Raw genomic sequence first — 12,610 nt, forward strand, 5'->3', positions numbered from 1 at the left:
ACTATTTGAATGACCTTAGACAAGTTTATTTAATTTCTTTGACCCTCAGTTTTCATGTTTATTAAGTGGATATAATAATAGTGTCTAACTCATAGGATTAAGTGAGTTAATTCATGTTAAACACTTATGCCAGAGGCTGGCACAAAGTAAGCAGTCAATAAATGTTATTGATGAATCATACATATACATTTAGTAAAAAATGTAAAACATTTGTAATTGCTTTTTAAACTTAATATTGTGAACATCTTTTTATGTTCTTGACATTATTTGTAAAAAAAAAAAAAATCTTTAATAGCTGCATAGAATTTCATTGTCAAGAAATACCCTAATTTCATTTACCAATCTAATACTGCTGGGAATTTAAATTATTTGCATTTTTAAATTGGTTTTTATTTTGGCTGACATTCTTTCTTACCCAAAAACTGGAGAGGAGTGTGGCCAAATCGAGAATTTTAAGGTAGCATAACATCCTGTAGAGCTAACAGTGGACTGAGAATTAAAAGATTGAATTCTAGTTCATAGTTTGCCCCCTTTCTTTTCCAGGTTGGAGTAAATAATCTGTTGGATCCCTTCCAGACTTATCTCTTCATATTATTGTGCAGGAATTAAGTCCATCTTAGTCATAAATATTAGGTGTTATTTCCTTTAAAAGTCACACACAAATATCTAAGCTGAAGTAATCTGTGTAACAGAGCTTCCCACACAGAATTCCAATGACTTCAAGGTAGTGACCCCTTTAGTCATAAAGCAGCTATTCAGAGTCTGAGGCTGCTAGACCCCTGGGCTGGTCATCTCCAACTGCAAGCAGCGTTATCTGTGTCTCCAGTCCCTTCTAGTTTATCCAGTATTCTCTGCTGTAAGATAAGCTTTTCTGTTTGCCAAACTGTGAAAAGGTTTCTGAGTACTGATCTAAAAGAACGTATCAAGGAAAACTGCTGCTGCTACCAGATATATGTGGTTCAGATCCCTGTTATATTGCTGATAGTTCTCCATTCTTTGACTTTTTAGTATGGCTGCTCGCTGTTTCTGGGATGCCGACACTGACAACTACACTCATGATGTTTTCATGAATGTAAGTCTATTTGGGAACCTTTTCTTCCTTTCAAAGGACACAAGGGCATTTCAAATGAAATTAGTTAATATTTATTGAGATGTGAGGACTCTTTAGTCTTAGAGATTTGTCTTAGACTCCTAGATGAGACGACTTTACTGTTCTTGTGTTACTAAAGCAGAAACCTGATGTGCTGTTTAGAGGCAAGTGCACATTTGTGTACAGATGATATAACTCTTCACAAGTTTGAATTTGGGAATAGGATATTGTTTAGTGCTAATAGGCAACATAGCACTTTGCTAAGCTGCAAAGAAATTTGTGTGGCAGGGATTCGATGAACAAAGGTGATTTTTTTTTTTCCAGGAACCAAATTAATTATCTTATCTTTTTGTTAAATCCTCACCCTAGGATATGTTTTTTTAAAAATTGATTTTAGAGAAAGAAGAAGGAAAGAGCGAGAGCAAGAGAGAGAGAGAGAAGTGTGGGAGAGTGAGAGCGAGAGAGAGAGAGAGAGAGAGAGAGAGGTCAGAAATATCAATGTGAAGGGAAGCACTGATGGTTGCCTCCCCCAGGGGATTGAATCTGAAACCTAGGTATGTGCCCTGACCAGGGATCAAACCCACAACCTTTTGGTGTATGGGATGATGCTACAACCAACTGAGCCATCTGGCCAGGGCTAATTACTTTATCTTGAAACTATTTTTTCAAAACTAAGTGAAAAAAAGAGGAATTTTTAAAAAAGGGGTTTCATATAAACATTGGGAAGAGTTTGACATGAATGTTTTAGGAATTTTAATATTGTTTTATACTTGATTCCTCTATCCAAATCTCCCAGGTTATGAATTAGCAGAGTCAGAATAAAGTATAGTAGCGTAGGACAGAAACTGCTTTGAATGAATTAGAAGAGAGGTTCCATTCCAACTCTGTAACTTTGTAATTAAGGACTTTAGGTAAGTCATTGGACTTTTGTGTGACTGTATCAGTAACTTTAGGAAACTGTACTTGATTTTTCCAAAGACTGGCTGTGGCTGCCTAAGAATTATTTGAGGAACTTGTTTAAAATGCAAATGCTATGACCCTACTAAAGTAGATTCTAATCAAATAAGCTAGGGGTTGGATCAGCGAATCTGAATTTTTTTGAAAAGTTCCCCACATGGTTATGCTTACTGCCAGATTTGGAAGTTGCCTGTGTAGTAGACTTTAAGGTACCTTTTAGCTCTAAAATTCTATGGTCCTACCAATTTTACATTATGCTCAACTACCTGAGGGATCAAGGTCTGCATGGTGGGAAGTGTTATGTAAATCATCATTTATCAGCTCTCTGGGGAAAGGGTCGAGTAAAGGTGATAGCTTTTCCTGCTTTTTGGAGTCAAAAATTTATATTTCCCTGTGTCCTTATACAATACAAATTCAACAGATAATCCAGAATTCCTGTTATATGCCAATCTCTGTACTAGAGGTGCTAGGAATAAAATGATGAATAAGAAATAGACATGACTATTGCCTGCAGAGAGCTTATAAACAGTGGGGGCCAGACAATACTCAAATTAACAAATATGTAGTATAAAACTTTAGTTATCATTAGTTAAAGTTTCCAGGATTGGGTTTTAGAACACAGGGTTGGTGGGTGAGGTGTCTAACAATCATTTTTGAGAGCCTAGTTTAGCTTGCTGAGTTAGTGTACTGTGTCCTTAGTCCAGTTGGTTGAATTGAGTGTTTAGGTGTCATTTTCACAATTTAAATACTTCATTATTTGGGAGAAGATCCCAGGAAGCACCAGTAGAGGATGAGGATGTGAAAGAGGGATGAGAAAGGCCTGTGCTCTTGAGCTGATAATTACTGTGGATAACCTGGCTCAATCCTTCTGGAGAACTCTGGGTGACACCGTACAACAGTCAAAGCAGGGTCCACAGACTAGTGCCATGAGCCATTTGTTACAGGTCCTTGATGAGGTAAGTACATAAATTGGGTGTAAGGGTTTAGAAACTCTTAACAGGAATTTGACAAAGTATCTTTATGTCCATTAAATCTATTAATAAAACCTTTAGCCTGTATTTGTATGTTTTTTCATTTTTTCCTATTTATTAATTTTATTGTATTTTACAAAAGTATCAGTGCATGAGGGTTTGGAAATTAGAACAAAAACAAAAACAGGTCCCTCACCTCAGATAGCACTGTTATAGAACACAGCTCACAGTTATCCTACCCAAGGAGCCAGGGAACTGGGCTAACCAAAGAATTTTGCTTTTGGTTAATAATGAGGTACTTTAGTTCAGATTTTCTCTCATCACCATTGGGCTGGAGGTGAGGTTGATAGGTCAGCAGTTGCTGAGGCAAGTGGAGTTCCAATGAGAAGTACCAAAAAAGTGTTTTAAGCCCTGGCCGGGCAGTTCAGTTGGTTAAAGGGTTGCCCTGATACACCAAGGTCGTGGTTCCATCTCTGGTCAGTGCTCATGTAAGAAGCAACCAAAGAATGCATAAATATGTGGAACAAGAAATTGATGCTTCTCTCTGTCCCGCTCTCTCTTTCTCCCTCTCTCCCACTCTCCTTCTTTCTTTCCCTTCCCCTCTCTCTCTAAAGTCAATGAAAAAAATTTTTTTAAGTGTTTTAAAAAGTTTAACTGGGATCTGGAAAGCATTTTGAGATTCTGAACGAAAAGATAGACAAATTAATTTTATGAATTAAGAACAAACAGCCAGAGACTTTTTACCCTTATTCAGAATTTATGAGAAGGTGCTGTTATTTTTATTATATAAAATAGTTCTTTGGTTTGGGTAATACATTTACTCCAAGAAACTCAAAGCATTTCATATGTTTCTTTGATAAATCAGGAAAAATAAGAATGCTTATTTTATAAAGTTCATTAGTTTGTTGTTTATTTCTACATTCAGAAAATCTCTTTACTTATCCTAACATTCTGGGTTTGTTTGTGTGTGTCTGTTTTTTCTGTTTTGTTTGTTTTGTAGGACAGTTTATTCTGTGTTGTAGTAGCATTCGGCTGTTTCTACTATTGAATCTTTGAACGCTGGGAAAAGATATGACCATGAAGAAATACGGACTTTTTTATATTGTTAAGTATCTTGTCAAAATAAAGATAAGTTGGCAATTTGGGCTTATAATTGAGTCTATTGAATTTCAGGGCTTATAATTAATGTTTTGATTTTGATGTATGTCCTAACTACATGTGGAAAGTAGAGAAAAAAGTTAGGGAAAATCCATAATTCATTTGTTCTACATAACCAACTAAATATTTTGGTATATTTTCTACCAGTGTTATTTTATTTGCAAGGTTATAAAGAAATCATATATACAATTTTGTACCCTGATATTTCACTTCTCATAATGCCATGTGCAGTTTTATGTCATATTATTTGCATTATGATTTTCATAAGCATAATTTAATAGTTGCATTTGTTCCATTAGATTATACTATTGGTTATTTTTGCCATGTCCTTATTGAGGGACTGATATTTCTAAAATTTTTCACTATTACAAATCATACTGAAATGAATTTATTTGTGCATAAAGTTTTTTTCTTCATTTTGAATTGATTCCTTTACTGGTCACTCATTGTTTTTACTCACTTTTTTCACCCTACACCTTACACAGCTTATTAGCTTAAATATGCATCTGCTTTTTCCAGTGCGAGAATTTCTGATAAGTGTGAGAATTTCTGAGCTGTATGTGAAATTAGCCCTCCATTAAGACTCTCTGAAATTATGTTGGTTACTATGCCGATTCCCACTATCTTGTAGTGATCTTCTCCTTGGAGTCCCTAGTGTTTTCTCCAGCTAGCTTGTTCTTATTTGGCACATCTTAGTCTATGAGCTGACAAGGAGAAAACTCTGAGATGTTCTAAATTAAATTAGAGCATCCAGAGAGTGAGAGAGACAGAACAGGTAATCTGCTAATATCCGTGGACCAACTAACAAAAGACTGCCCATATTCATATGTCTGTTGGAACTTCAGATTAATTTCCAGGTGGCTATTCCTGCGACTATTCAAAAGGGGCAATAGCTAGGTGCCTTCCAACCCCAGGAGCTTTCACTTCTTGTTCGTGCATGAACTTTCTGGACTGTTGCCCATCAATCCAAAGGAATGGACACTTCTTCCTAGTGGGCTCTGTGCCTATCCCAGAGCTGGCCCCACTTCACCTTTTCTCACCCTTTTTCCTAGAGCGAATATAAAGTTTTTCAGACAGTTTACATCATTCTCCCCAGCCCCACTCCTCAACTGATGAATAAGAAATTATTGTAGTCAAAGATGATAGAAATGTCATATGCTGCTGGGTTGGACTTCATCCCCCAAGACTGGTCTTTTTGGCCAAAGAAATCTTTCTGAGAGAGAGAGAGACAGACAGACAGACAGACAGACACTGAGAGACTTTTTCAGGTGTAGGAGTTAAAGTTTTGTTTAAAAGAGTCTTGTTCAAATAACTGTTTGAAACTCAAAAGGGAAAGGGTCACAATTTAAATTTTCTTTTTCTCCGTGGAGGCTCCTCAGCAGATACATAAGTTTACCCACCCTTTTTCTTCTTAACAACTTTCAAGCATGTAGATAAAAATAAAAACGAATAAATAAGAAAATATAAAGTTTCACATACTTCTGCTGTAACATTGGATATCTAGTTGTCTTACATCTATAGAATCTAAAGGAACCCCTCCAAACATTCATTCTAGCAAAAGAAAAAGTTTCTCTTAACCAGAAACCCTGCAGTGTGGTTTGCTATCAGTGGTCTCAGTCAGATCTGATTGCTGACTCAAGAGAAGGCCAACTTGCAGAGAAATTTTATGAATTTATTTGAGCTGAACTGACAGCATAAGTCAGGGAGCAAGATCTCAGATGCACCTCAGAATAAGAGTGTGCAGCTTCTTCTATGCATTTGTAATTATGGAGGGAACATAAGGAACATCACATGAAAGGTGGGGGAGAAAGCAAGCTGGGGGTCAGCTTATAGAATAAACTCTTGGGAGTGGCCATCATTTAGAAGGAGGAGTCTGGAAGGACGCTCTTCAGATGTAGGTTAACCGAGATGCAAAGAAAAAATGGACAGGACTTGCTACGGCAAATATAAGCCTTTCACCTAAAAAGATATGGTGGGCTGACTACCCACCATAACCTGCTCAATTAGGAATTTATCATCAGGTCACCCTGTGAGGTTCCTGTCCATAGAACCCCTTTTTCTTCCACACTGCTCCCGCTCAACTAGCCCTCAGTTGATTCCTAGGCATCGTTTCTTGGTGCTGCAACGTCCGTCAGAAATAACAGGATTCATTATATATAGATAAATACCATTCAGTAAAGAGGGTTTGGAGCCAGCCACAGGCTTTTACAGGACTTGGTAGGCGGACCTAAATTCTCCACATCACTCAGTAGGGAAAAGTTGGCGCTGTGGTGAAGCAATCGCAGACCGGGTGGGTCTTTGGCGGAAGCCGTCACAGCCATCCGCATTGTGAATGCCCTGGTACAAGTGTCTGGCACACTGCGCCAGGGATAGAGTGGGAAGGATCAGAACAGGTCCGTCTGAGAGGGACGGAGCTCGGAGCCGCCGGGTTAACGCTGCTTTCAGACGGACTGCGAGGTAGCAGGCGTGACAGGCTACATCCGTATCTCATTACCAAGAGGCCAACGCGTACTCAAGTTCCGCACAGAGACTGACCCTTAGCCAGTTTATCGCCTGTCTGGTACTTTCTGCTCAGTCACTGTGTCCCCTGGGGCCTCTGTGGAGGCGGAACTACTGTGTCAGGGGTCAGGGTTTGCCGAGAAAAGTCGTGGTTGGATTGACAGGAGGGCGGGCAGTAGGCGGGATTTCCGGCCGCTGTTCCTTCAGCTGCCTTTCTCGGGCGTCTCCCTACAACCTCCTTAACTTCCCTTGTCCGTGACGGCTGCGCCCGGGAGAAATCCGACGGGACAGGGGCCGAGGGAACGTGAGTTGCAGGTGGGGACCCAGTGTGTGCATATCCTTGCGGCAGTATTTGAGAGGAGAAACTGTGGGGCTGAGACCGCGAGGAAACTGAAGGAAGAGTGGGTGACAGCGAGGGGAGCGTGAGGCAGGGACTGCGAGGCTACTGTGACCCAGGGGCAGTGACAGCGAGTGGACTATGACCGAGATGTAGCTGCTTACGAGGGGTCTGCGACCCAGGGGCAGTGAATGCAAAGGGATTCTGACCTCGGAGAGCACGAGGCAGACGTTGCGAGGGAACTATGACCGCAGAAGTATGAGGCAGTGACTGCGTCGGGACAGTGACCAAGGGCCAATGATTTGGAGGAGACTGATCGATGGATAGTGACTTGTGAGGATATTTTGATCTAAGGGAACATGAAGCAGCGGATGTGCAGAAACTCTGACCAACGAGCACTAACTTGGAAGGGCTGACTTGGAGAAGAGTGTGGGACCAGTGACTGGAGATGGTACTGTAGGGTTGGGTTTGGGCACGAGGTGTGATTGAGTGGCTGTGACTGGGCAGATAAGGTCTTTAGTGGAAAGGACACTGGTGTGAGACTTACCATACAGACCTGAGTTTAAATTTATGGACAAACTTCTTGTTGCTGGGAAACTTACTTCACCACTGAACTACAGCTTCTTCCTCAATGTATAGGAAGTTTGTATTAATGTTTCTTAAATTATGGGTTCCATCCAATGGCTGGGTTGTGAAATGCATTTGGTGATAACACCCGAATTAAAAAAAAATAGAATACAAATTTTTAGTGTGCTCACATCGTAAGGGTAAGTATTGTTTCATGAAACTTGTTTCGGTTATGTGTGTATGAGATTGTAGTGTGAAGTGGATTTCATATATATTAAAATATGTGAAATAAAATGTAGTAAAAAAGTTTGAAACATTGGACCAGATTATTTCTGAGTTTTCTTTCAGGCCTGAAATACCATGATTCAATGGCTATTTGTAAGTACAAAGATACAATGGGGAAGATTGGCTGTATTCTTGATGCACAGGCTTTATAAGAGAGACTTAACTGGGAAAGGCTCCCCAAATATAATTGAGATGACTAATTATGGCAGAGGTTTGAAACTGAGGATATCAGTTGGGGGAACCAGAACTTATATATTGAGATAGGGACAGTGATATTTAGAGGCAGTGAGGATATAGGGAATTATAATAGAAAAAACTGATAGGAATAGACATTGAGGGAGGGGCAATTTGGGGCAGATAGGAATAAGGCTTAGGAAGGGAACAGCAGATAGAGACAGATAACATTCTGCCAAGAATGAATGGGTGTAGGGAGCTATAACCTTCAATATCCTTTTTAACCTTGATATTTAGTGATTCTGCAAGTACAGAGAATTGCTAGTAAAAAGATAGTTGAGAATAGAATTTGGTGTAGTAATCAGTGGCAAACAGATGATGATCATCATGGAGAAGGAAGGATGACCCTGGGAAGGTCAACAGTAGTGACTAGAATATTACATGGGGAAGGCATTAATGCATTTAGCCATTCAGCTCAGTGATTTGTGCACTGGAGGCCAAGACTGGCATACTGGGAATGAAGCTATCCTGTGGGTTATTCAAATGATATTTTAGCTGCTGGTTTTATTACCTGTTGATTCCCTTTCATGAGGGCTGTGGGTGATGCAGGTGAAGCGAACTATAGTTATATTACCACCTCCTCTATTACAGCCCTTTGTAGAAGGTGCTACTGGTCATGCCACCCAATTTTTAAAAAATATGTAATAGAAGAAGCTTGAGGTAATTTCAACTTATTAGACACTGTATTTGTCTGATAACCAGTAGTCACTCCCCACCTCCAATACACATATACACTTTGTGATAGGGGAAGAGAGTTCAGGAAGATTCTTGGATGGAAATGAGTTGGGAATGGTGAGCAAATAGCCTTTGTTTAGCTAAAAAACAAACAAAAAAACACTAGTTAAACCTTGTCCTAGAACATTAGGTGTTTGTTTGGCTTCATTATACATAACTAAAAGAAACTATGGAGGAATTTATTTCTAGAACAGAATGTATGCTTCAAGGTAACTGGCCACAGAAGAGAAGACATTTAGGGTGGGGAACTGCAGTACTGCCTTTGGGGTCTTTTGTGTTTCCTGGATGAAGTGATTCTTTTTGACCTACCCTGCTTTGCAAATTCCCTTTGAAAACCTGTGTAATGGCTTGATTGATAAAGAATTAACTTTATTTCTTCTTCAGCCTATGATTTCTCCTTCCATAAACTGGTGAGGGTTTTTTGTTTGTTTTTTTCTTTAGGCCCTCCTTTTTTGGATACTTGATTTCTTGAGAAGAATGATCTAGTCAGGTAGAGCTTTGGATTTAGAAGTCCCAGTTTACTTTATCTGACAACATTGACTTACTCCATGGCTTGGGAAGAATTATTGCTTTCTTTTGTTTTAGATATTCTAACTGTGGCAGAGGTAATCATTCTTTTGGTTAAACAGCCCTTTAATAATCGAAATATACACGTACTCACCAAATTCTATATACAATCTTGTGGAGTTTGTAAACCATACGACGCCATTCATGATTCCCCTGTGGAGCTGTCTAACCTCTAGGTTGACATGATTCCTCTCAGTAGTCGAGTAACTTCTTCATGTTATAAATGCTGATGAGAATTAGTTTATGAAATAGTCATAGAAAAAGCAAGCATAATAATTTGTTATTGTTATTGCATAACCCTGATCTTAACTCAGATCATCTGGCTTTTCTACTAGTAGAGATAATACCCTTTCTTAATCAAACAGAACTTGGTCTTTCTCACATCATCTGTTACCCTAAAATAGGTTAGCAAGAATAAATTTTTCCAGAAGTCATGATCTTGGAGGGAAGTTTTTCAGCTAGAGAGACCCTAAAGTTAGAGTACTCCCTAATCACTGGACTGTGAGAATTTTGTTTTGCTCAAGATTGTGGCTGTTTTTACACTTTTTATGTGATCACAACGTTAGTCATGTTAGAAAAACGATATGACTTAGGAAGGAGAGAGTGAAGAGGTCAGGGCTTTAGGCTCAACTCTCCTGCTTATTTGCTCAAAGGATGACATCCAGCACCTTCTCTTTCCTAAGCTTATATTTCTGTTTATATTTCTGTTTATATTTCTAAAATTCTCTTTTCACAATATTCCTGTCAAATGGGTACTTGGAAATGTGTTTGAAGTTTGATTTATGAATATTTGTGGCAAAATTTAAGTCCTCACTCCCTTCTTCTATAATTCAGTCAGTAAACTTAGGGAATACACATTTTTGTATACTATATTTTGCAGTGTGTGCCAGAGTACCACTTCAGAAGAAAGAAACGGTGAATGTCTAATATATATTTGGTACTGTGTTAGATTAGTTCATATACATTATCTCATTAATATAAAAATTAAATTGACTATATTTTACTGTTTGCAAACCAGATTAGTATGTAGATATATAGCAGTCTCTGTGTGTGTGTGTGTGTGTGTGTGTGTGTGTGTGTGTGTGTGTGTGTGTCTTTTTTCTCTCTTTCTTTTGGTAACTCTCTAGTTGAAAGTTGAAAATTATATTAGTTTGAAGTTTTCTGTGTTTGGACTAGAATGGCTACCGATGAGCCAGTGGAACCCATGGGTCTGCTAGGCTTTTTTCACATTCACAACTATTTGCAAACTAGTTTTGAAGCGAGATCTGCTAACAATAGTAACATTTGTTTTTTGCTCTGTACTAGAGAACAAAATGAGTATATGGCAATAAACAGAAAATAAGTAATTCTTTAAAAACCTACAGAGCATTGCCTTAGATGTGATTATATTTGTTTATTTTTAGGCCCTAGAGCAGAAGTCTTAATCTCCTTGTGTCATGAACTCCTTTGGCTGTATGGTGAAACTTTGTGGACTCCCTTTTTGAATAATATTTTTATATGCAAAAAATAAAACGTAAAATTATAAAGGAAACAAATTATGTTGAAATATAGTTATCAAAATATTTTAAATGTGTGATATAGCACTTACATGCTTTTTTATTAAAATAGTAAATAGCGTTTACTATCTATCAGTGGGTCTTATAACTAAAATAATTTTTATTAAAAAATTTTTTTATCCTCATCTGAGGACATTTTTTCATTGCTTTTAGAGAGTGAGGAAGGGGAAGAGAGAGAGAGAAGCATTGATTGGTTGCCCCCAATGGGAGGGTCAAACCTGCTACCTGGGCATGTGCCCTGACCAGGGATTGAATCTGTGCCCTTTCTGTCATGGAACGACACTCCAACCAACTGAGCCACACCAGCCATGGCACTATAATAATTTTTAAATGATCACGTGTTTAAATAAGATATTTGTAACACGTGTAATAACGTGGAAATATCTATGATTGCTATTGGTTACAAAGTCTATTATTCTACTGAGTCTGCTATTTCAATTGTGGCTTATGTTCACAGTTGAAGGAATTGGTGAATTTGCCAGAATTAAGTAAAAATAAAGATATAATTTTGGGCGGAGTCCAAATCCCAGACTCCTTGGATTTATCATAGACCTTGCTTTAGAGATATAAATCCCATAACCCACTCTACACAGAGTACAGTCTAAAGACAGAGTTTACTCACTGAATCTTCTAGTACAATAGAACAGTGGCAGAGCAAAATCACTCAACTGTAACAATTATCACAAGTGTCCTTTGTGATTTTTAGGATAATCATTTTCCTGAAATATCCTATTGTGTGGCTAAGACCAAGTATAAGCTTTATTTTGCTCCAGAGCTAACTCAGGGTCTGGCACAGAATAAGTGCCATTCAATATTTGTTTAATAAGGGCTTTTCTGAAGAAATGAGAAAAGAGATCAAGTTCAAAGCTAAGATTTTAGATGTGGCAATTTACTGGCCTCAAATGTTAAAGAGTAACATTGAGCTCTGCTTTAAAAGTGATCTATCATTGCAGGTCCTACTGTGAAATTTACCTTTACATTTAGAATTTCCAAAATCAGGCATTCTTTTGACTTACTCTGTATAGTGTGGTCATATATACAGGTTAGTAACATAAGCTGAAGTAATCCTGTATCAGGAAAATATGGTACAATTTCTTGAAATAATCCTGTCCCTAGTACTGCTCTCCTTTTTAGAACTGTTTGCATAATCTAGGTAGAATTTGCTACCAAATTATTGATAAATCTGGCCCTGTCTTCATGTAGAATAAGAGTTGGCGGATTTACTCGGTAAAGGGCCAGGTAGTAATTATTAGGCTTTGAAGATCATGAGGTTTCTGTGGCGATTACTCAACTCTGCAGTTATAGCACAAAAACAACCACAGACAGTGTATCAATGAATGAACATGGCTGTGTTTTAAGAAAACTTTAATTACAAAAACAGGCAATGAGATATTTTTGGGCTGTGAGCTGTAGTTGGCTGACCCCTCTGACCCCTGATCTAGGATATATGATGGTTCTTGAATCCAGGACCTCCTCCCCACTATGAGTTAGACATATTCTCCCTCAAGCTCTAACGGTGTTTACACATGGGATAATGTTGACTGCACTGTTAACTGTGAAAAGGCTGAATATATAACAGATGACATGATTAATGCCAAGAGTATTCGATGCACTTTAATCCTACAAGTTCACAGAAGTTGCCTCTTAGAACACC

General features: G+C 38.3%; 1 protein-coding gene across 6 annotated transcripts in view; it reads left to right on the top strand.

The window, feature by feature from the left end:
• PCYT1A (phosphate cytidylyltransferase 1A, choline) overlaps window positions 1-12,610 on the top strand; it is a 74,006-nt gene that overhangs the window by 16,983 nt on the left and 44,413 nt on the right. For 2 of the 6 annotated variants that reach the window (XM_054575140.1, XM_054575141.1), the window contains one exon: window positions 1,009-1,072. In XM_054575140.1, coding sequence (XP_054431115.1) covers window positions 1,009-1,072 — 64 coding nt within the window. Of the gene's footprint in view, window positions 1-1,008; window positions 1,073-4,018; window positions 4,175-6,787; window positions 6,991-7,017; window positions 7,464-12,610 lie in introns of those variants that run through there. The other 4 variants (XM_054575146.1, XM_054575145.1, XM_054575144.1 and 1 more) reach the window with 4 other exon arrangements.

This window comes from Pteronotus mesoamericanus, unplaced genomic scaffold (assembly GCF_021234165.1).
Source record: "Pteronotus mesoamericanus isolate MK-2021 breed Mesoamerican mustached bat unplaced genomic scaffold, CSHL_Meso_final contig_27, whole genome shotgun sequence".
In the NCBI taxonomy this organism is placed as follows: domain Eukaryota; kingdom Metazoa; phylum Chordata; class Mammalia; order Chiroptera; family Mormoopidae; genus Pteronotus; species Pteronotus mesoamericanus.